This window comes from Sciurus carolinensis, chromosome 3 (genome assembly GCF_902686445.1).
Source record: "Sciurus carolinensis chromosome 3, mSciCar1.2, whole genome shotgun sequence".
In the NCBI taxonomy this organism is placed as follows: Eukaryota; Metazoa; Chordata; class Mammalia; order Rodentia; family Sciuridae; genus Sciurus; species Sciurus carolinensis.
Window position 1 is genome coordinate 1,091,480 of NC_062215.1, and position 20,131 is coordinate 1,111,610.

The 20,131-nt window shown below is 57.8% G+C and overlaps 2 protein-coding genes and 1 long non-coding RNA gene across 11 annotated transcripts; 2 read left to right on the forward strand and 1 right to left on the reverse strand.

Moving 5' to 3' along the window:
- Positions 1-1,517: 1,517 nt before the first annotated feature.
- Positions 1,518-9,387, forward strand: Notum (notum, palmitoleoyl-protein carboxylesterase). 6 transcript variants are annotated; one of them, XM_047546781.1, is made up of 12 exons: positions 1,518-1,773; positions 2,908-3,272; positions 4,376-4,428; positions 4,508-4,603; positions 5,048-5,108; positions 5,265-5,368; positions 5,644-5,746; positions 6,467-6,658; positions 6,797-6,897; positions 7,758-7,905; positions 8,277-8,324; positions 8,567-9,387. In XM_047546781.1, exons 2-12 carry the CDS (start codon positions 2,935-2,937, stop codon positions 8,871-8,873), a joined length of 1,551 nt encoding a protein of 516 aa, XP_047402737.1. In that variant the 5' UTR covers positions 1,518-1,773; positions 2,908-2,934; the 3' UTR covers positions 8,874-9,387. The 6 variants fall into 6 exon arrangements, with proteins under 6 accessions (XP_047402737.1, XP_047402736.1, XP_047402738.1 ...); XM_047546780.1 differs by lacking the exon at positions 1,518-1,773 and adding an exon at positions 1,859-2,152 and having other exon boundaries at positions 8,567-9,386; XM_047546782.1 differs by lacking the exon at positions 1,518-1,773 and adding an exon at positions 2,201-2,504.
- On the reverse strand, positions 9,287-17,755 carry LOC124980828 (uncharacterized). 4 transcript variants are annotated; one of them, XR_007107882.1, is made up of 6 exons: positions 17,634-17,755; positions 16,793-16,869; positions 12,990-13,065; positions 12,379-12,617; positions 11,306-11,617; positions 9,287-10,851 (listed from the first exon to the last, which is right to left on the reverse strand). It is a non-coding gene; the product is annotated as an uncharacterized LOC124980828 (long non-coding RNA). The 4 variants fall into 4 exon arrangements; XR_007107879.1 differs by having other exon boundaries at positions 11,306-11,699; XR_007107881.1 differs by having other exon boundaries at positions 9,287-11,202; positions 11,306-11,699.
- Positions 17,756-17,803: 48 nt separating this feature from the next.
- On the forward strand, positions 17,804-20,103 carry Myadml2 (myeloid associated differentiation marker like 2). Its single transcript, XM_047546789.1, has one exon. The coding sequence runs from the start codon at positions 17,966-17,968 to the stop codon at positions 18,887-18,889; it is 924 nt and encodes a 307-aa protein (XP_047402745.1). The 5' UTR covers positions 17,804-17,965; the 3' UTR covers positions 18,890-20,103.
- Positions 20,104-20,131: the final 28 nt, after the last annotated feature.

Consider the following 20,131-nt stretch of genomic DNA (forward strand, 5'->3'; position numbering starts at 1 on the left):
CTCACTTGCAGGTGACCTGAAAGCAGGACCTATCACTCATGGCTTTAAAGATCTGCCCACTGGGGAGATACCACCAGGTGGACAGGGGTATGAGCAGTCTCAGGGCCTTGTCCGTGGCCATAAGGTTGCAGCCTTGTCAGTCATCTGGCCAGATGACAGGGGCTTGAGAGGAAAGGAGATGTGAAAAACTGAGAGAGAAGGCAAAGAAATTCCAGGAAAGGTTGGATTTGAGCCCCTCTTTGCTTCTGCTACTAGTGTTGAGTAAACCAAAACATGAACTCATGGTGGCTCAATGTGCAGGATAAATTGCATCACAGCAAATGCCAGAGAACATAATATGCATGTTCTTCTTTCGTCCTGGGATTTTATTGGCAATCATTACCACCGACCCGCTGTGCACTTCCATGCATGGGCTCCTGTAATCCCACAACTCTCTGATGGAGCAACGGTTGTTGCCCTTCTTTGAAGAAGAGGAAATGGAGGCACAGAGAGAGGTCACGGGCCTTGCCCAGGATCTCCTTGCCAGGAAATGGCTCAAGGTCAGAGCAGTGTGCAGCACAACCCTGCACAGCCATGCCACCCAGCTGGAAGTTAGCCTTTCTCTGCTGGGACTTGGAATGATAGTCTCCTAAAACAGAGAGCTCCTGGGGCAGGTTCTTACCCAATGCAGAAATCCTACCATGGATCAGCCTACACCGCTGATAGGTACCCAGGAGGACACATCAGGATGGTGAAGCTCCTGCCCCAGCCAGAACCAAACATGACCTTTAAACTGACCCAACAATGGAGGCACAGCAAATATGGCTTTCTAAGCGAACAGAGCGAGGCGCTGCCTTCAGTGCTTTTGTTACCATCTCTGAACTTAGTTGCTGTGAGTATGCACTTGCTCTCAGGTACCTGAAGAGTGGACCTGTGTGTTTCTCATTTCACTGAGTCCTGACGTCGGTCGATCTCCTGGGAACCTCTTGGCCTGATGTTGGGCTTTGCAGTTTAGATTGAGGCAACTTGCACCACTTCAAGTGCACAACTGGACAGTTCTCAAGGGATTCTCTGGCCTCTGGCCTTGGCCGTGTTTTGCTAGGGGCTGGGTGTGCAGGTGTGCTTGGGCTCTCTTGCTACAGTTCATCACTGAGCCAGGTGACCAGCAGTAAGCACCTGTGACCAAAAAGCCCCGGAGCTCAGGCAGCATCCTAGCTACTGTCCTCATCCTAGCAGCCTCTTACCTGCCTCCCAGGTAAGTTAGGCTCCCACTGCACTGAATTAAGAGGTGGGATCCAGAAACCCTCCCTGGGTCTGGATCCTTGTCCCAAAAGGCAAGCGCCTATTTCCTGTCTTTAGGAAAAGTCCACCAGGCTGCGGGTGGCAGGGTAAAGGGGAAGAGGGTGGCTGGGCACTGAGCATGAATGGCACAGTGGATACACCTTTTTCTCTTTTGCCCACCCCCACCCGCTGCCACTGGAGAAGAAAAGCTCCTGAGCAAACACCCGCTCCCCTCCCCCAATTTTGATTTCTGACAGGATAGGAATTTCATTCGGTCCCCAGTGACCAGAGCCCTGGGACGTTGAGGTGAGGCCAGCTTAGAAGATGAGGTGACAGGGCAGATGCTCTAGGTTGCAAAAAGGTCACCAAGCCGGCCTCTTCTCTGGTCCTCGGCTCCCTCCCCCAGTGACGGCTGGGGAAGGCAGAGGTTTGGGGGGTCTTCTGGCAGGCAGTACGGCAGTCTGGACGCTCACGGGACAGACCTGGACCTGTCCCCGCAGCTGATAGACCTTGGTAAGTCACAGCGGTCCCTCTGATCCCAGTGCCTCGGAGAGCCGCCCAGAATCACTCGCTCAGGCGCGGGACAGGGAGACTCCCCCGCGGCGCCGAGCCTGGGCGCCAGGTCCCTCCCGCAGGTCGCCAAGGGAGCGGGGCCTCGCGCCACACCTGTCCGCTCCTCCGGGAGGCCCCGGCGCCGCTACTGCCGGCCCCTCGGCGCGGAGCCCTGTGTCCGCCGCCGCTTTGATCCCGGGGGCCCGGCTGGATAAAAGTCCCGGGCGGCTCTGCGCCAGCGCCAGAGGGGGAGCGCAGCCGAGTCGGGCGCACCAGCCGGGCGGCGCAGCGCGAGCGACGCGGAGGAGCCGGGGCCGCGGGGCTGCCCGCGCTGGCCGCGGTGAGCGCAGGGCTCGGGGCCGTTCGGGATACGGGTTTTAGGGCCAGGGTGCGAGAGCCCGCGACTACTCCGGGCCTGGACGGGGGTAGAGGGACACTGCAGCTCCAGGTGCGCGCCCCAGCCCGTCGGGCCGAGCAGCGGAGCCGCGGGTGGAGCGCCCCTCGACGCGGAAAGGCCTCGCTCCTCCCCGCCCCCAGCCGCTCCCAGGGCGGGGGCAGCGGCGCCGGGCTGGCCGCGGTGAATGGAGCCGCTGGGGCCGCCCGGCCGCGCTGCCCCCCACGGAGCCGGGCCGGGAGCGCCTCCCGCGGCCGCGACGGGGTAGTCCAGGCCCCTCCGTCAGGCTTGCGGTTTGGTAAGAAAAGGCGATGCCTCCGCCAAGAAAAGAGCGAGCGCGGCCCCCTCCCCCTCCACCGAGCCCGGGCGGCGGCGGCGGCACATCTAACGCGCGGGCACCCGGGCCGCCGCGGCCCCCGCAAACTACGCCCAGCTCTGCCCCGCTGCTTATTGGCGCGGGCCAGAGCCAGCGCACCCAGAGCCTAAGCTGCGCTCGGCCGGCTGCACGCCGAGCCCGAGCTGCCGAGGCCGACGGCGCCGGAACCCAGAGCCTCGACGCCGAGAGCCCACGCCGCCTCGGCCAGGCCCGGCGCGCGGGAGCACGGACAAGCGAGCAGACGCGGCCGGCGCCCCGCGGTCCAGGCGCCCTGGGCCCGGTGCCCCGCACCACCGCTGCCTCAGGGCCGCCCGCTTCTCTGCAGGTGGCCGCGGGCCCGAGTGGCGTGGCCATGGGCCGAAGGGTGTGCGTGCTGCTGCTACTGGGCCTGCTGCACTGGGCCGGGGGCGGCGAGGGCAGGAAGACCTGGCGGCGCCGCGGCCAGCAGCCGCCTCTGCCGCCGCCCCCGCCGCCTCCCCCGCAGCGAGCCGAGGCGGCCGCCGGACAACCAGTAGAGAGCTTCCCGCTGGACTTCACGGCCGTGGAGGGCAACATGGACAGCTTCATGGCTCAGGTCAAGAGCCTGGCCCAGTCCCTGTATCCCTGCTCGGCGCAACAGCTTAACGAGGACCTACGCCTGCATCTCCTGCTTAACACATCGGTGACCTGCAACGACGGCAGCCCAGCCGGGTAAGGCCCGCGCCGGCCAGGACCTCGGGAGGCTCGTCCGAACGCCTTGCCTTCCTAACCGGTCGCCCCCGCCAAGCTCCAGGCCGCTTCATCACCGGTGGCACCCGCAGCTCCACCTCCCTGCCCCTGAGCGGATCCAGAGACTCTGCGCTGGACCCCTACTGTCGGTGGCAATTCTCAGTTCTTGCCCCCAGAGAAAAGGGCTCCCGTCGGGTGCCCAGCCGTTCTGGCCCTGGGGAGGGCCTGGCTTGGTGCCAGGGGGAGGGGGTGATTGGCAGCGTTGGAAGGCCTGGTCCCTGGCCAGAGCGGGCACTGACCCCCGGGGCCACAGTGCGCATCCCTTTTGCCCGCGTCCTTGGGCGGGGGGTGGGGGAGTTGGGGAGACAGACTGGAAACAACCTGAGAGTAGCCCTGACTCCAGCAAGAAGAGGCGACACTGGGGGCGGGGAGAGACCTTGCTGTCTCCCTCTGCCCCAGCAACTTGACTTTGGACAGTCGGAAATTACATCGTTAGCTAGAGAGAGGGGTTAGGAGAGGGTCGCAGGTGGGACAGAAAAACCCCGGGTGCGGCAAGGTCACACTCCAGGCTCGAAGTGAACGACAGATGTGATGCTGGGGATGAGGAAGGGATTGGGAGTGCTCCCGCGCTTGGTGGGTGGACGGTAGGCCGGGCCCAAGTGGGAAGACCGAGACACCGCCTCATCGGCGCCCGCGCCCCCCCCCCCACGCCCGCTCGGCGCGCCCGGTACCCCCACCCACACCCAGACCTCTATCTAGCGTGAGCGCTGCGGCTCTCCAAGTGCACTCGTGTGCCCCACGAGGTGACAGCGGTCCCGCACCGGGCTGGCCGTGGGGATTTTCCACGGACCACACAGCCCTCGCGGGGTGCCCTCCCCGTGAGCGCCACCTTCCGGGACTGCCGCGCCGCTCGCGGGGCTCGTGCGCTCTGCGTGGGTCTGGTCGCTGGCGCCCCCATGCGGCTGTCGCGCGCACCGGACGACAGGTGGACCGACCTTTTCCGCCCGGAGCCTGGCGCCCGAAGTGAATTACTGTGGCCTCCCTAGCCCCCGCTGATCACCCGCTCCGTGCGTTCTTCCCTGCAGTTACTACCTAAAGGAGTCCAAGGGCAGCCGGCGGTGGCTACTCTTTCTGGAAGGTGCGTCCTAGGGAACCAGGAGGGGAATGGGCTGGGGCCCTTGGACACGTGGACTAGAACTTCGTGACTGTGCCTGCAGGCGGCTGGTACTGCTTTAACCGGGAGAACTGCGACACCAGATATGACACCATGCGGCGCCTTATGAGCTCTAAAGACTGGCCGCACACGAGGACAGGTCAGCAGTGGTGGGCCTGCTAAGAGAGAGTCTTGAGGTGGGGAGTAGCCTCAAGGCAGTAGGCTCTCAAAATGAGATCCTGCAGGAAAGGATGTGTTCGCCTGGGACATCCCTATACCAGCATGCTAGTTCCCTTGGTGACCATCTCACAAATAACTCTCCAGTGCTGATGGTGATCCCCGATCATCCCCCCCAGGGTTGAAGCACCTGGTGTTGAGTGGGGAGGCCAAGGGTCACATCCAATGTCACAGCCTGGCTGGGCGTCATGACCTCTGTGACCGCCTGCAGTAACTGAACACATCCATCCCCCACTTGCCTGGCAACATTGGCTCAGGCCAGCAGTACCGTCCGCCTCCTTGCTGGGGCCCAGCAGGAGCCCCTGTTGCCCACACTGCCTACAGCCCCTGCCACAAAAAGAAAGATCCCCTGCCGCTCTGCCTGCAGGCACTGGCATCCTGTCCTCTCAGCCCGAGGAGAATCCCCACTGGTGGAACGCCAACATGGTGTAAGAGCACAGGGGCCATCTTGGGGTGGTCTTCCCTGGAGGGTGCTGTCTTGAACGGTTCTTCCTGGTGGGCGTGGGCCTTGGGGGGTGGTCCTGCCCGGCGGTCTTCCCTGGGGACCTTGGCAGCAGAGCAGTCTCACCAGGTCCCTATTTCAGCTTCATCCCCTACTGCTCCAGTGACGTTTGGAGTGGGGCGTCTTCCAAGTCTGAGAAGAGTGAGTCTCTGGCTTCCAGGCCCCTTCCCGTGACCAGGCAGCATGGTGGGCTTCTGGGGAAGTGCAGACTTTCAGCCTTCTGAAACCCCTCTGCTGCCTGTCCCCCGGGGCCAACTTGTCTGTGGCTGGCCTGGCCCCCAAGGGGTCCTTGCTCCTGAATGTTCCCTGGGGAGGGACCCCCAGAAGGTCCTCTTGCACCTGGCCCACCTCCCTGCAGTCTACCCCAGCCCCAGGGACACCCCAGGCCCCTCCTCCTGCCGGCCCGGGTGGAGGTCTTTCTCTGCCCAGGCCCTGCCTGAAGCCACCCCTCCTGCACGCAGACGAGTATGCCTTCATGGGTGCCCTCATCATCCAGGAGGTGGTGCGGGAGCTCCTGGGCAAAGGGCTGAGCGGGGCCAAGGTGCTGCTGCTGGCCGGGAGCAGGTGGGCAGGACAGGGCTGGGTGGGCACGGGGCAGTAGCCCCTGGGGCAAGCTGAGATGGGACTGTGGGTGGGAGGGAGAGGAGGCGGTGGAGGCCTGCAGAGCCAGGGCGGGGAGGAGGTCCAGTGCCTGCTGGCTCCAGCCCTGCCAGGCCTTGGCGGGCAGTGATGGGGTAGAGGCTGCAGCCAGGAGAGCATGTACCACCAGGGATATCGAGGAGATTAGGCCTCTGTAATGAGAGACTGTCCAGAGAAGGTTTGTGGACCCGTGGAGGTTGGGCTGCAGTGACCTGGGCAGTTGGTTGATGTCTCCTCTCCAGGGCTCACAGCCGTTGTTCAGTCTCTGATCCTGATAGGCAGCAGCGTGTGCATGTGGAATGGGTGAAGGGGCCCAAAGCAACATAGTGCACCTTTATTTTCAGATGAGGAAACTGAGGCTGAGAGGGTGGGGAAGGGAAGGAGAGAGAAGAACGCTCAGCCCTGAGCAGGAGTAGAGGCTTGTGCTGCCAGCCTGGAACCCTATCAGCCCTCTGCCTCAGGCCCCCAAGAGGCCCCAGGGTCTGGCATGTGAGCAGGCAACGCATCCACTGCTCAGATGCATCCTTGGGAGACAGCAAGAGCCCTGGCCCTCCTCAGGGCCCAGGCAGGGGCTGAGCAGGCTCTGGTATGGGTATTGGGTGCCACTCCCCAGCCAGCCAGCCTCATGTCTGGCCTTCCCTGCAGTGCTGGGGGCACTGGAGTGCTGTTGAACGTGGACCGTGTAGCTGAACAGCTGGAGGACCTGGGTTACCCGGCCATTCAAGTGCGGGGCCTGGCTGACTCAGGCTGGTTCCTGGACAACAAGCAGTACCGCCGCACAGACTGCATCGACACCGTCACCTGTGCGCCCACAGAGGCCATCCGACGCGGGATCAGGTGCCCCAGGAGGGAGGGCCCTGGACCCATACTGGGGAGCCTGCCCATGCAAAGGGCCTGGGACAGGGTGGCATCTCTGAGGGAGGAGCTCCTAGGGAGAGCGGACCCACAGCAGCCTAACTTCAGCGGTGGCTCCAGGTACTGGAACGGGATGGTTCCGGAGCGCTGTCGGCGCCAGTTCAAGGAGGGCGAGGAGTGGAACTGCTTCTTTGGCTACAAAGTGTACCCAACTCTGCGCTGTGAGTGACTGACTTGAGAGCAGCATGTGGGGTGCAGTGGGAAGTTTAGACCCGCCTGGTGCAGCCTCTCGGCTGCCGGAGGAGGAACCTCTGCCAGGCTGACCTGGTACTCTTGTTTCCCTGCAACCGTCCTGGTTTTAGCTCTGAAATCCTCAGTCCCGGCAAACCGGGATGGTTGGTGACCTTATCTACACCCGTGCTTGGGGACAGGCTTTAGAGCTGAATCCCTGTGCTGTCCCTCTGGGTTACAGGGCCCCAGGCAGGACCCAAACTCAGAGGACTAGTGAGGTCCCCTGCTAGAGACATAATCACCAAATTTTGGTCAAATTAGAGTCCCTGAGACTTAGGTCAAGGTGATAGCAAGTTTCTTCAAAGGACAGTAATTTTTCTTTTTTTCATACCAGGGATTGAACACTAGGGGCGCTACCACTGTGCTACATTCCTAGCCCTTTGTGTTTATTTTTGAGGCAGGGTCTTGCTAAGTTAGTAGGGCCTTGCTAAATTGTTAAGGCTGGCCTTGAATTTGCAATCCTTCTGCCTCAGCCTCCTAAGTCCCCGGGATTATAGACGGGTGCCACTATGCCCAGCAGCAACGGCAGATTTTAAGGAAGGAAAGGGGTGCGGTGTCACTCAGCAGTAGAGGCTCTGGGTTCAATCCCCGGCACTTAAAAAAAAAAAAAGAAAGAAAAGAAAAGAAAAGAAAAAAGAAAAGAAAGAAAGAAAGAAAGAAAGAAAGAAAGAAAGAAAGAAAGAAAGAAAAGAAAAGAGAGAACACATAGGTAGGGAGACTGAGCCTGCCAGAGAACTGCCCAGGACCTCAAGCACCCAGGCAGGCCCATCTGAGCCAGGTACCCTCCCAGGCCCAGTGTTCGTGGTTCAGTGGCTGTTTGACGAGGCCCAGCTGACTGTGGACAACGTGCACCTCACGGGGCAGCCAGTCCAGGAGGGACAGTGGCTGTACATCCAGAACCTGGGCCGCGAGCTGCGCAGCACGCTCAAGGATGTGCCGTGAGTGTGTGGGGACCCGCCTGGTGCTCAGCAGCCCCTCCGCATCCTCAGTAAGCCACTTGATTCCAAAACAGAGCTGAAGTGGCAAGAGATTCATCTGTCGGGGACAACCCCTGCTGCTGCCCGGCAGGCCCCAGGTGGATGAGGTGGACTCTGAGCAAGATTTGTAGGCACCAAGGGCAGGGTTAGCAGGGGGCGTGCTGGCAGGTGGGGACAAGACCCAGGCAGAGTTGCTGCTGCCTGGCCACAGTGACAGGAGGAACTGGTCTCCCGTCAGAAGATGGGGTTCAGGGAAACAGGGTGGAGTACCTGGGCGAGCAGCATGGAGTGGGCGGGGCTGGGCCTGGGCTCAGGCCCCATCTCCTCCCCAGGGCCAGCTTTGCTCCTGCCTGCCTCTCTCATGAGATCATCATCCGCAGGTCAGTGCCCTGGGCCCTGGGCAGCCTGGTCTGCAGCACTGGTTTCTAGCACCACAAGCTCCCACCCAGCCTGCCCTTGCCCTCCCTTGAGCCCCCCAACCCCACCTCTACCTGAAGGGTTTCCCGTTGGGGTTTCCAGAGACATTTATTGTACAGCTGACTGCGAGGCCAGGATCAACACAGCCCCTCAACAGTGATGGTCAGCCCCTCCTTCCTGACCCCACCTGGATTTCTGTCTGCAGCCACTGGACAGATGTCCAGGTGAAGGGAACCTCACTGCCTCGGGCACTGCACTGCTGGGACCGCAGCCTCCACGACAGCCACAAGGCCAGCAAAGCCTCCCTGAAGGGATGCCCTGTCCACCTGGTGGACAGCTGCCCCTGGCCCCACTGCAACCCCTCGTGCCCCACCATCCGGGACCAGTTCACGGGGCAGGAGATGAACGTGGCCCAGTTCCTCATGCACATGGGCTTCGACGTGCAGACTGTGGCCCAGCAGCAGGGACTGGAGCCCAGCAAGCTGCTGGGAATGCTGAGCAGTGGGAGCTAGGGGACTGCCTCCTGGTGGCCAGCAGGCCCTCCTGCCTCTCCCAGGACCAGCGGGGTCCAGCTCCCCCACCTGGGTGTGGATGCCCTGTACCCAGCTCCTCTCCCACTGCCCTCAGGAATCCCATCCAGAGGGCAGCCTGGAGACCCTTCCCAAGCCCACTCACCTCCTCCCAGCCCCCAGCCCCCAGCCCGTGGTGCGGAGGGGGAGCCAGAAGGGACGCATTGGGTTCTTCAGCCCAGCCACCCATGTCCTGCCATGCCCCCAGCTGATCATGTCCTTTTGTATTATTTTATAAAATGACTTTTTTATTACTTTAATATTTTAAAAAAGAAAAATAAGAAATATATGATGAACCATCATTGTTTTGTAACTTTTTAAAAAAATAATGAAAAAAGACAACGAAAGCAGCTCACACTGCGACCTGTTTATTTAAGGGACGGTTCTACTCAACTCGCACCTCCCCCAGGGCAGCAGGAGGCTGGGGAGGCTGGAAACACTATATGCTCAGTGGCGCCCACTGCACCTTGGTCTTGTCTCAGCCCCTGAAAGGCCCTGTTCATTCATTCAGCAAATACCTAGTTCCTAGTGTTGACAGTGACAGCTCGCACCTGTAATCCAGTGGCTCAGGAGGCTGAGCCAGCCAGGAGGATGGCAAGTTTGGGGCCAGCCTGGGCAACTTAAAAAGACCCTGTTTCAAAATAAAAAGGGCTGGGGGAGGTGCAGCTCGGTGGTACAGGGTTCAATCCCCAGTACAAATAAATAAGTGAACAGGAGTATTTCAATGACCATGGCATCTAGCACGTTCCGTGTCCTGCAGCTGCAGCGACTGCCAACTTTGTCTTGTTTCAAAACTCATCGCTACAGAAATGTGTCGCCTATGTAGCTGACATTTTCTTAGAAGTCTGCATCTGTATTTAAGTGGGGGGATGCCCCCTCCCCACCCGCACCCTCCCCACCCCCTGCCTCACGTCCAGGAGCACGTGCATTTTCTGTAACCCATGTGGCTGTGCACACGCTGCTCGCTTCTCATTCCACCGCTCCTGTATCTTGGAGCTCTAGGGGAGCGGCTACTGGGCAGTGTTCCCGGGCCTCCAGTAGGCTCTGTCTTCCATGCTTATGGGGTGCAAAGGACACCTGCGAGTAGCTTTGTATCTGCGTGGTTCAGTGTGTGGGCAAGCAGTCACCAATGTTCACCTCAGACGTGGGATTGTGGGGACAAAGGCAGAGGAGAGATTTTTTAAATTTATATTTTGGCCCTGGGAACTGAACTTGGGCCCTAACACCAAGTCGCACTCCAGCCTGTTTATGTTTTATTTAGAGATCGGGTCTCACTAAGTTGCTGAGGCTGGCTTTGAACTCATGACCCTCCTGCCTCAACCTCCGGAGTCGCTGGGATGACAGGCGTGGCCACTGCACTTGGCTAGGGAACAGTTTTGATAGTGCCACAGTTGGTCATGGCAACTCTGACCTTGGGACTTGTGGGTTGAATTTTCTGAGCAAAGCAGTCTGTGCGAACCCAGGTGTTGATTCTCCCAGTGGCCCTGCAAGGAGGGTTCTGTCATAAGCTCCAGTTTACAGAGAAGGAAGTCACGGCTCAAAGAGGCCCTGTCCCAGCTCAGCCTGACTCTGAGTCTGGCTTCCAGCCACAGACACCAGGGAACTGCAGCTCCATTCCCAAAGTGGGGACAGCCAGGTGGACCCCGACGTGTCTCAGGGTCTGACCAGGCCAACAATTCAGGGCAACGCTGGGCCTGAGGACGGAGCTGCCCGAACTGCTGGTGTTGCCCTGGCAGGCATAGCCCTGCTAGGCCCCGCCAAAGCACACTGGGGCCTTGTCCTGCCCCATGTGGGGCCTCTCATCACGAATGTCCACTTCCCCAGGTCTCCTCCACGGGCCACCCTACATGGCTTCCTGCAGAAATCCATGGAGTCCCAGCAGCCAAGGGAGACGGCACAGTAGACTTGCAGAGACTGGGGGCTGGGGAAGGAAGAGGGCAACCCAAGGGTGTGCTGCTGGCCTGAGAGACCAGCCGGTCCTCCGTCCTCCAGAGCCAGACCTCCTGGGAAGGCTTTGAACCACTCTCTCCATGAGGGAACTTGGGCAGGAGAGGAGGCTGGGGAGCCATGGGGCGGGTGCCTCTTGGTGAGAGGAGGCTATTGGGAGGGAGGTGCTGTCGGAGCTGGGCTGGGACGTGGGAGGTGCGCTGGGTACCAGCCCCTATTTGTGCAGAGAAGGGGGGTAGGTGGCGGCTTCCAATCAGAGTGTGTATTGTTCCCTCTGAGGGGCCCCGAAGGCCTCCGAGGACACTGTGTGTCCGGCACACCAGACCTGCTGAACACGACACTGTGGGTCAGGCCCAAAGGGCTTTTCCTAGATGAATAAGCCCTTTCTCCGCATGAAAGTGGTGACGGAGGAAGAAAGCAGAGCTCACCTTGGGACTGGTGGGCAGGTAGCTGCCGCGCTCTCCTGCCAGGACCAGAGACAGAAGGAACGCCGGCCCACACGAGGACAGAGGCGCAGCCCCGACAGCCCTCCAGACCCAGCCTGTCCACTGAAGCCCTGACGTGGCCAGGGGCCTCTCTGCGCTGACTTCTCGGCCTTTCTGGAAATGTTGGGCCTTACACTTTCTGCAGGAGCAGCAGTGTTCAGGACACTCGCCCGCCTGGGCCTCTCCTCTCCGCAAGCCTCCGCCAGAGCGGAACCTGAACTCCATGTCGACACCCGTGACACGTTTCAACCCAAACTGAAAAAGAGTAGATAGGGCCGGGGTGTCCACGGCCCAGCCTTGCCTGGCATGAGCTGGGGCCCAGGTTTGACCAAGAGCACTAGGAAAAAAAAAAAAAAAAAAAAAAGAGGAAGAAAGGAAAGGAAAGCTCTTGAAGGACAGAGCTGGGTTTTTGCTTTTCTTTCTTCCTTCTTTCTTTTTTTCAATGGGAACGGAAACTGAGCACTCTGCCACTGAGTTACAGCCCCTTAAAAAAACTTTTTTTTGTAGTTGTAGATGGACAGAATGCCTTTACTTTGCTTATTTTTATGTGGTGCTAAGGATGGAACCCAGTGCCTCACACATGCTAGGCAAAGGCTCTGCCACTGAGCTACACCCCAGCCCTCCCTAGCCCCTTTGATTTTTTATTTTGAGACAGAGTCCTACTAAATTGCCCAAGCTGGCCTCCAATCTATTTTTTTTTTAAATATTTTTTAGATGTTGATAGACCTTTATTTTATTCATTTATTTATATGTGGTGCTGAGAATCGAACCCAGTGCCTCACACATGCTAGGCAAGCGCTCTACCACTGAGCCACAACCCCAGCTCCATGGCCTCCAACTTTTGATCCTCCTGCCTCAGCCTTCCAAGTTGCTAGGATTACAGGCTTGGCTACTGTACCCAGCTTTCTCTCTCCTCTTCTATTATCCCTCCTGCCCTGAACCCTGGCCCCTGAGCACACCAGGCCTTTCTATCTGCCATACCCTGGCACCTGCTGATCCCTCTACCTGCTGCTTACCTCTGTACCTGGGCCGACCTCCTCATTGAGCTTACAGTCCAGCTGTCACCTCCTCAGCGTGGCCTTGGCTGATCTCCCCCAGAAAAGATGACCTCAGCTTCTCACCTCATGCTTCCTGTCTCTACAGAACACTTGACAATCCATGACTGTCTAGCTGATGGTCCAGCTCTGAGGCTGTGGTCTCCTTTGTCCTTCTGCGTTTCTGGGTGCCTTGAGCAAGACAGGGCACTGCACAATCACTGGAGAAAGATTTGTTTAGTGAAGACATTAATCAGAAGGAGAGGGGAAAAAATAGCATATTGCTGGGTGGTGTGATCCCAGAGGCTTGGGAGGCCGGAAGATCACAAGTTCAATGCCACTCAGGGCAACGTAGTGAGATCATGACTCAAAATAAAATAAAAATGGCTGGGGATGTGGCTCCATGATAGAGCATCTGGGTTTGAGCCTCAGGACCATTAAAAAAAAAATAGTTCTGCTGGGGAGGTAGCTCAGCTGGTACAGTGCTTGCCTTGCAAGCACAAGGCCCTGAGTTCGATCCCCAGTACCGCAAAAAAAAAAAAAAAAAAAAAAAAATAGTTCTAAAGAAGAAACTCTAGGCATGTGGTGCACACCTGTAATCCCAGCAACTGAAGAGGCTGAGGCAGGAAGATCACAAGTTCTGGTCCAGCCAGGTAACTTAGCGACGTCCTGCATCAAAAATAAAAAATAAAAAAAGGTCTGGGTGTGTGGTTCAGTGGTAAAGCAGCCCTGCATTAAATGTTAAATTCCTGGCAACAACAACAACAACAACAAAAAAAAAAAAAAAAAAAAAAAAAAAAGAAGGAGGGAGGGGAGAGAGAGGGGAAGAAGAGAAGGAGAAGGAGAAACTTTAAAATTTTTGTAAAAGCATAGGCAAGCCCTCTACCACTGAGCTACAGACCCCAGTCCCTCTATTTTAGTTTTCAAAACATGAAAATTAATTTTAAAAATTATTCTTCTTTCTAGGGGTTTGGAAAGTATGTGATTTTCATTTTAGAAAACTTGGAAAACTTTTAAAAATCCAAAGAACAAACAGGGGCACTGTGCACTCCACACTTAGAGGCAGCCACGGGGACATTGTGGGGACTCGCCCGGCCTCTCCCTGTCTCTGAGGCCACATATCCACACTCCTCTTGCTGTAAGAGTGAACTTGTGTGACCCGCACAGGGCCTGTGCAGGCTCCGACCCTGTGGCCTCCTCAGGTCTGTCCTCCCTTGTCTGTAATGTGACCCTAGGGTGGGTGCCAGCCTGAAGCATGGCATTGAGGTCAGAGCACCACCAGCCCCCATGGCCAAACCTCTGGGTGATCTGCAGCTGCCTTGCTGCAGAATACCTTTGCTGCCCCCACCCCTGGAGAAGCTGTTGGTGCAGAATCTCTGTGCCTGTCACCATGTCAGACAGACATCGTGGCTGGCTGAGTCTCTGGGGACTTGATATCTGGGATTTGAGACATAGCCCATGTTTGATGTTTGGAACTGCTCTGCATTTTCTGGGTTAGCCTCGAAGTGGCCACCCAGCCTGCTTCCCAGGCCAGGGTACCGAGCAAGTCAGTGTGTAACAGGGTCAAGCAGTGAGGATCAGGGGGCTGCAGCGTCAGAGACAGAAGCCCCCACTGTGGGTGGGCACAGTCCCAGCAGCAGAGCACAGAAAGAAGTTTTTTGTTTAGAAAGGGGTCTTGCTATGTCGACCTGGCTGGCCTCGAGCTCCAGGGCTAAGGCCATCCTCCTGCCCCAGACTCTCACCAAACTAGGTACTAAACAAGAGTCTTGGGGGTGGCTGTTGCTGAGTGGGGTGTGGGTGGTGGCTGGTAGCCAGGCGGCTCGGGCCGAGCAGCTGTAGTGTCCTCGTGTGCAGAGGGTGATAAGGAGACCTCTGCAGGCTGGCACCTCCTTCCCAGAGCACGTGAGGCTCCAGCTCCTAGTCTGGCCTTCCGGCATCCAGCAAGTCCAGGACGACCCATTCCCTCTTGGGAGTCTTCTGCTCCCTCCCGAGCCCAGTGCAGTCCTGTGGCCACAGCTCTCTCCTGGGCTGGTCCCTGAAGGCTCCCTTACCTTGCAGGGCCAGGTGGGCCTGGAGTGGGGCCAGCAGGGAGCCCACCCACAGCCCTGGGGCTGCAGGTAGTCATAGCTGCCATTTCTGGGATACTGCTGCAGTGCCTCCCAAGGCTGCTTTTACTCAGAACCCAGAGGCCACTGGTCACTCTTAGGTGTCCAGCCGGGCTCCCAGGTGACCTTTCCAGACCACTACAGACCTCTATAGAAAGCCCACTTCCCACCACACAGATGTGCAGGCCAGTCTGGAGCCCCTGGGGACACTGGAGGCCTGTGTCAGCAGAACTGACGTTGGGTTTCCCTGAAATGCCCAGTGCTCAAGTGCCACAGTCGGTGACTCATTGATGGACAGATGTGGGAGGACAGAAGTAGAGACCAAGGGTATAACAAGAGGGATTGTTTGGCTTTGGGATTGGACCTAAGTGCTGGTAACACAGGTAATCACATCAAGAAGGCTGGGACTGCTGGGAGGCTTGGGAAGCTGAGGCAGGAGGGTCGTGAGTTCAAAGCCAGCCTCGGCAGTTGAGTGAGGTCCTGAGCAACTCAGCAAGACCCTGTCTCTAAATACAATATTTTAAAAAGTACTAGGGATATGGCTCAGTGGTTGAGCACCCCTGGGTTCAATCCCTGGTACCAAAAAGTAAATAAATAAATAAGAAGGTTGGGATCCTCAGTAAATCTGGGACCAATGTTGTGCCCTCTGCAAAATGATAAAGAGAACTGAGATCAGCCAGCACGCGGAGGACACTTGCTGCTTCTGTGGCAACCCAAGATGAAGAGATGGGCTGTGGAGATCGGCTCTGGGGTCCCTGCACACAAACGGTGGCTGGTGCCAGGCCCTGTGGCACGCCCCTGTCATCCCATGTGTTGTTTCTTCATTGCATGAACTATTCCGGAAAGATCAGGAGTGAACATCCTGGAGTGGAGGAACAGTGTGATTCCACTTTTCAAGGGGTGTAAGCTCCCAGAGAAGGTTGCCCTCCAGAGGCCCCGGGGCAGGCTGCTGGGGAACCAGTGGACACCTGAATGAGGGCCCCAACAGACAGTCGACCTTCTCATGCTCCGGGTGGACTGTCAGGGTCTTCCTCTGCCAGTTTTTCCTGCCAGAAGCAGTCAGCTTGGAACCCAACCACCAGGAAACAGCCAGACAACACACATTCTGAAGGCTAGTCCGCGAAACCCCTGAAAAAGTCAGTGTTATGAAACACAAAGAAGGGATGTTCCAGAGCAAAGAGCACTGAAAGCCAGGACAGCCACCACAGCGCATCACCCTGGTCAGATCTGTGTTCCGGGGACAGGTGGGGACATGCATCAGGACATCATCTATGTGTCGTGGTTCTCTAGGGAAACCGCCTTGCTCTGCAGAGCTGCTGGGGAAGGGTCTGGGGCCACACTGTCACATCTGTAGAACCAGAGCTAATAACTAAGTGGGTACAGACAGGGCACAACATGAACAGTTCCTGGGCGTGCACACACACACCAAGAAAATCCTCAACCCTGGGTGAAGGGGACACGGTGTGGGTTGCTCTCTTGCAACTCTCCCCCGGATCTGAAGTTTTTTTGACTACAAGTTGAGGGAACATCTATGAAGACACATGGGGACATTTGCTAGGCAAGTGCTCTCCACTGAGTTACACCCCAGGCCCCACACCAAGACCTTTTAACAGGGGTTTGATCCAGGCAGTAGAATTACAGGCAATGTTTCTGTCTGTTTTCTCTACTGATTGGGCCTGAGCGTGCATTAATTAGCTTTACAATCAGAATTTGCTTATCGTTTCAGAAACTTTTCATAATTTATTAAAATTTTAGCTTGGGGCTAGGGTTATAGTTCAGTGGGAGGGTGCATGATTAGCATATACAAGGTCCTGCATTCAATCCCCAGCACCAAAACAAGCAAACAAAACAGCTTAAAAATGGAACGTCAGGTGCAACTGGGGAGACTCTGTAGGAGAATGGCAAGTTCAAGGCCAGTCTGGGCAACTTAGGGAGACCCTGGATAAAAATAAAAAATAAAAAATAAAAAGGGCTGGGGGACTGGCTCAGTGGTAGAGCACTTGCCTACCATGTGTGAGGCACTGGGTTCGATTCTCAGTGCCACATATAAATAAACGAATAAAATAAAGGTCCATCGACAACTAAAAAAAAAAAAAAAAAAAAAAGGCTGGGCCTGAGTTCAATCCCCAGTACTATTGGGGGTGGGGGAAGTTAGCCAGATACGGTCTCAACTCTTCCAGGGGCTGAGGCAGGAGGAACACTTGAGCCCAGGAGTTAGAGGCCAGCCTGGGCAACACAAGACTCTACCTCTAAATAAATAAATAAACAAATAAATAACGTAAAATGAGCACCTGTAATTCCAGCAACTTTGGAGGCTGAGGCAAGAGGATTGCAATTTCTAGGCCAGCTTGGGCTACTCAGAAAGGCCCTGCATCAAAATAAAAGAAAAGAAGAGAAAAGAAAGTAGCTGGGTCTGTGACTGAGTGGCTAAACACCTGCAGGTCCAGTCCCTGGTACCAAAACCGACTGACTAAATAAAGAGGACTGGGCTGGGGTTGTGGCTCAGTGGTTGAGCACTTGCCTAGCATGTGTGACGCACTGGGTCCCATCCTCAGCACCATATATAAATAAATGAATAAAATAAAAGTCCACCAACCACCAAAATAAATAAATAAATAAATAAATAAATAGGGCTAGGAATGTAGTGGTAAAGCCCCCCGCTCCCCGGGGGTTCAATCCTCAGCACTAAAAACAAACCAGGAGTTGAGACTTATTTTCTAGGTATTTACATGCCTAGGACAAAGGCTTCACCTCCAAACAAAAACTAAAAACTCAACCCTCCCACCTTCCCTGGCCCAGCACCATCAGGGACAAGCTGAAGATCAAGGCCAGATTGAGGGTGGGCCCTTGACAAGTGGCCCCCTCTCTACACTCCTCTCCCCTTCCCCAGGGCTCTAGGGACAATGACAGCAGGGTCCTGAAACCCAGCAGAGCTTTAGAGCCACCGACTGGGAGGGGTGGGAGAAATGACAGGAAGGGAGCCCCCTCCCCAGGGCCTGCCGCTGGGCTGCTGCCTCCCACCTCCCTGTTCCCTCCCCCAGTGCAGCTGGCGCTGGAGGCTGCTGGAGGTGGGGCGGCCTGGTGGGAAGCCCCATGCTCTCTGCATGCTCCCCACCCCTTCCCGACACTGACCAGACTGACGGATGCAGGTGCTTAGGCAGCCTAGGGGTTAACGGTCCAGCGGAGAATCTGCGTGGGACGAAGGGGTCAGATACTCCTCCTGGACCGGGACAGGCTCACAGTGCTATTCCGGGGCTGTGATCGAGGTTGTCTATTTATAGAGCGGGGGTGGGGGACGCTCACCACTCAGGCGGCAGAGAGGCTGCCCTGCTGCAATGTCACCATCGTCACCGCTGCTGCAGGCTGCCGGCACCTGTCACCACTGCAGAGGACAGAGGGCCCCCAGGCCATCAGGGACCCCAGGGCTTTGGGGCACTGCGTGAAGCCGGGAGGTGGCTGGCCAGATGGGGAGCACAATGGAGCCCCCCGGGGGTGCATACCTGCACCTGGGTGCTGTGACGTCCCCCGTGGGCACAGCCCGGGTGCTGCAACTGGCCTTTGGCTGCACCACCTTCAGCCTGGTTGCCCACCGGGGCGGCTTTGCAGGCGTCCAGGGCACCTTCTGCATGGCTGCCTGGGGCTTCTGCTTCGCAGTGTCACTCCTGGTGGTGGCCTGTGAGCTCACGAAGCTCCACGGCTGCCTCCGCCTCTCCTGGGGCAACTTCACAGCGGCCTTCGCCATGCTGGCCACGCTGCTGTGTGCCACGGCTGCCGTCATCTACCCCCTGTACTTCACCCGGCTGCAGTGCCCGCCAGAGCCTGCCGGCTGCGCAGCTAGGGACTTCCGCCTGGCGGCCAGCGTCTTTGCCGGGCTCCTCTTCCTGGCCTACGCAGCGGAGGTGGCCCTAACGCGGGCCCGGCCTGGCCAGGTGGCCAGCTACATGGCCACGGTGTCAGGGCTTCTCAAGATCGTCCAGGCCTTCGTGGCCTGCATCATCTTTGGGGCACTGGTCCATGACAGCCGCTATGGGCGCTACATGGCCACCCAGTGGTGCGTGGCCGTCTACAGCCTGTGCTTCCTGGCCACCATGGCTGTGGTGGCTCTGAGCGTGACGGGCCACGCGGGCAGCCTGGGCTGTCCCTTCGACCGCCTGGTGGTGGTGTACACCTTCCTGGCTGTGCTCCTGTACCTCAGCACCGCTGTGATTTGGCCGGTCTTCTGTTTTGATCCCAAGTACGGGGAGCCCAGAAGGCCCCCCGACTGTCCCCGGGGCAGCTGCCCCTGGGACAGCCAGCTGGTGGTAGCGATCTTCACCTACGTCAACCTGCTCCTCTACGTCGCCGACCTCGCCTACTCTCAGAGGATCCGCTTCGTGCCTACCCTGTAGCCTGGCAAGGCGAAGCCGGCCCACCTCCGCTCTCTGGCTGGGGGTTACAGGCATGTGTGGGGAACAAGACATGTGGGTGAGCAGGAGGGGGTCTGAGGACTCAGGCAGACGCTGCACAACGGGCAGCGGACGCCCTTGGATTTCTGGCGGCACTCAGGGTGGGCTTGGCAGGGCAGAAGAAAGATGGGGGCAGGAGGCTCTCTGTGCAGGGGACACAGGACAGCTCTCATTCTTCCTATCTCTGTCTGTCTCCATCTGTGTTTCTCTCTCTCTCTCCATTTCCCAGTCCTTTTCTCCCTGGGTCCAGTACTGGGTCCAGTACTGGGTCCAGCGTTGATCACTGTAATGTGGGAAGCCTTGGAGCAGGTACTGCTGAGGCCCATTCTACAGATGGGGCATGCAGGCTAAATGGACTTCAGATATGGCCCAGTGTGTCCTTCAGTGTCTGGATATGGCACTCAAGGTGGGAAATACATTAGACAGTGGACGATTTCCAGAGGTGTTGGAAGGGCCACAGACAAGCCCAGGAGAGCACCAGAGCCAGGCCCACGGAGGGGACCGTGAAGCAGAAACCTCCTCTTCATTTGAAGGGGCAGTGTCCAGAACCCTGGGAAGAGAGCTCTGCTGGGAGCTGTGCCGGCTCACAGAAAAGGAACCCAGAAATCAGGAGCCTGCTCCACTGGCCTCTGGGGAGTTTCCCAGTGGCCATGGCCACTGGAAGGCGAGTGCAGACTGGGCTATGGCCACCCATGGCTGCCTTCCAGGGCTCAGTGGCTGGAGACAGTGCTGGTAGCCTGGAAGGGCCTGCTGAGCTGGCGGCACCACCAGGAGTCGGGGTCCCAGTGATGGAGGCCCTGCTCAATGCCCACTGTGGGCTGTGACACAGAAGCTACTGCAGAGGCTGCTTTGGGAGGTTGGCCTGGTAGGCAACACCGACACAGGGTGATGGCCTGGCCTGGACAGTCACTGGGACGTGGAGCCTGGGCACCAGGCATCCAGCTGCCTGCTGCTCCTGACAACCAGGGCCCACAGGCACCAACATCCTCCATGTTCCAGCCAGCTTCTCCTGCACAAGAGCTAAGACAAGCCCAGCCTGGACAGGCCCACTGGCCACCAGAGCAGGAGTATGTGTGTAGCATCTTGTCAGTTCCTCAGCCCACTGACTGTCCCCAGGACCTTGAGCAGTAAATAAATGGAGATTCCTTTGCAACCTGGCTATGGCCAAGCTGTCTCTGCCCAGTT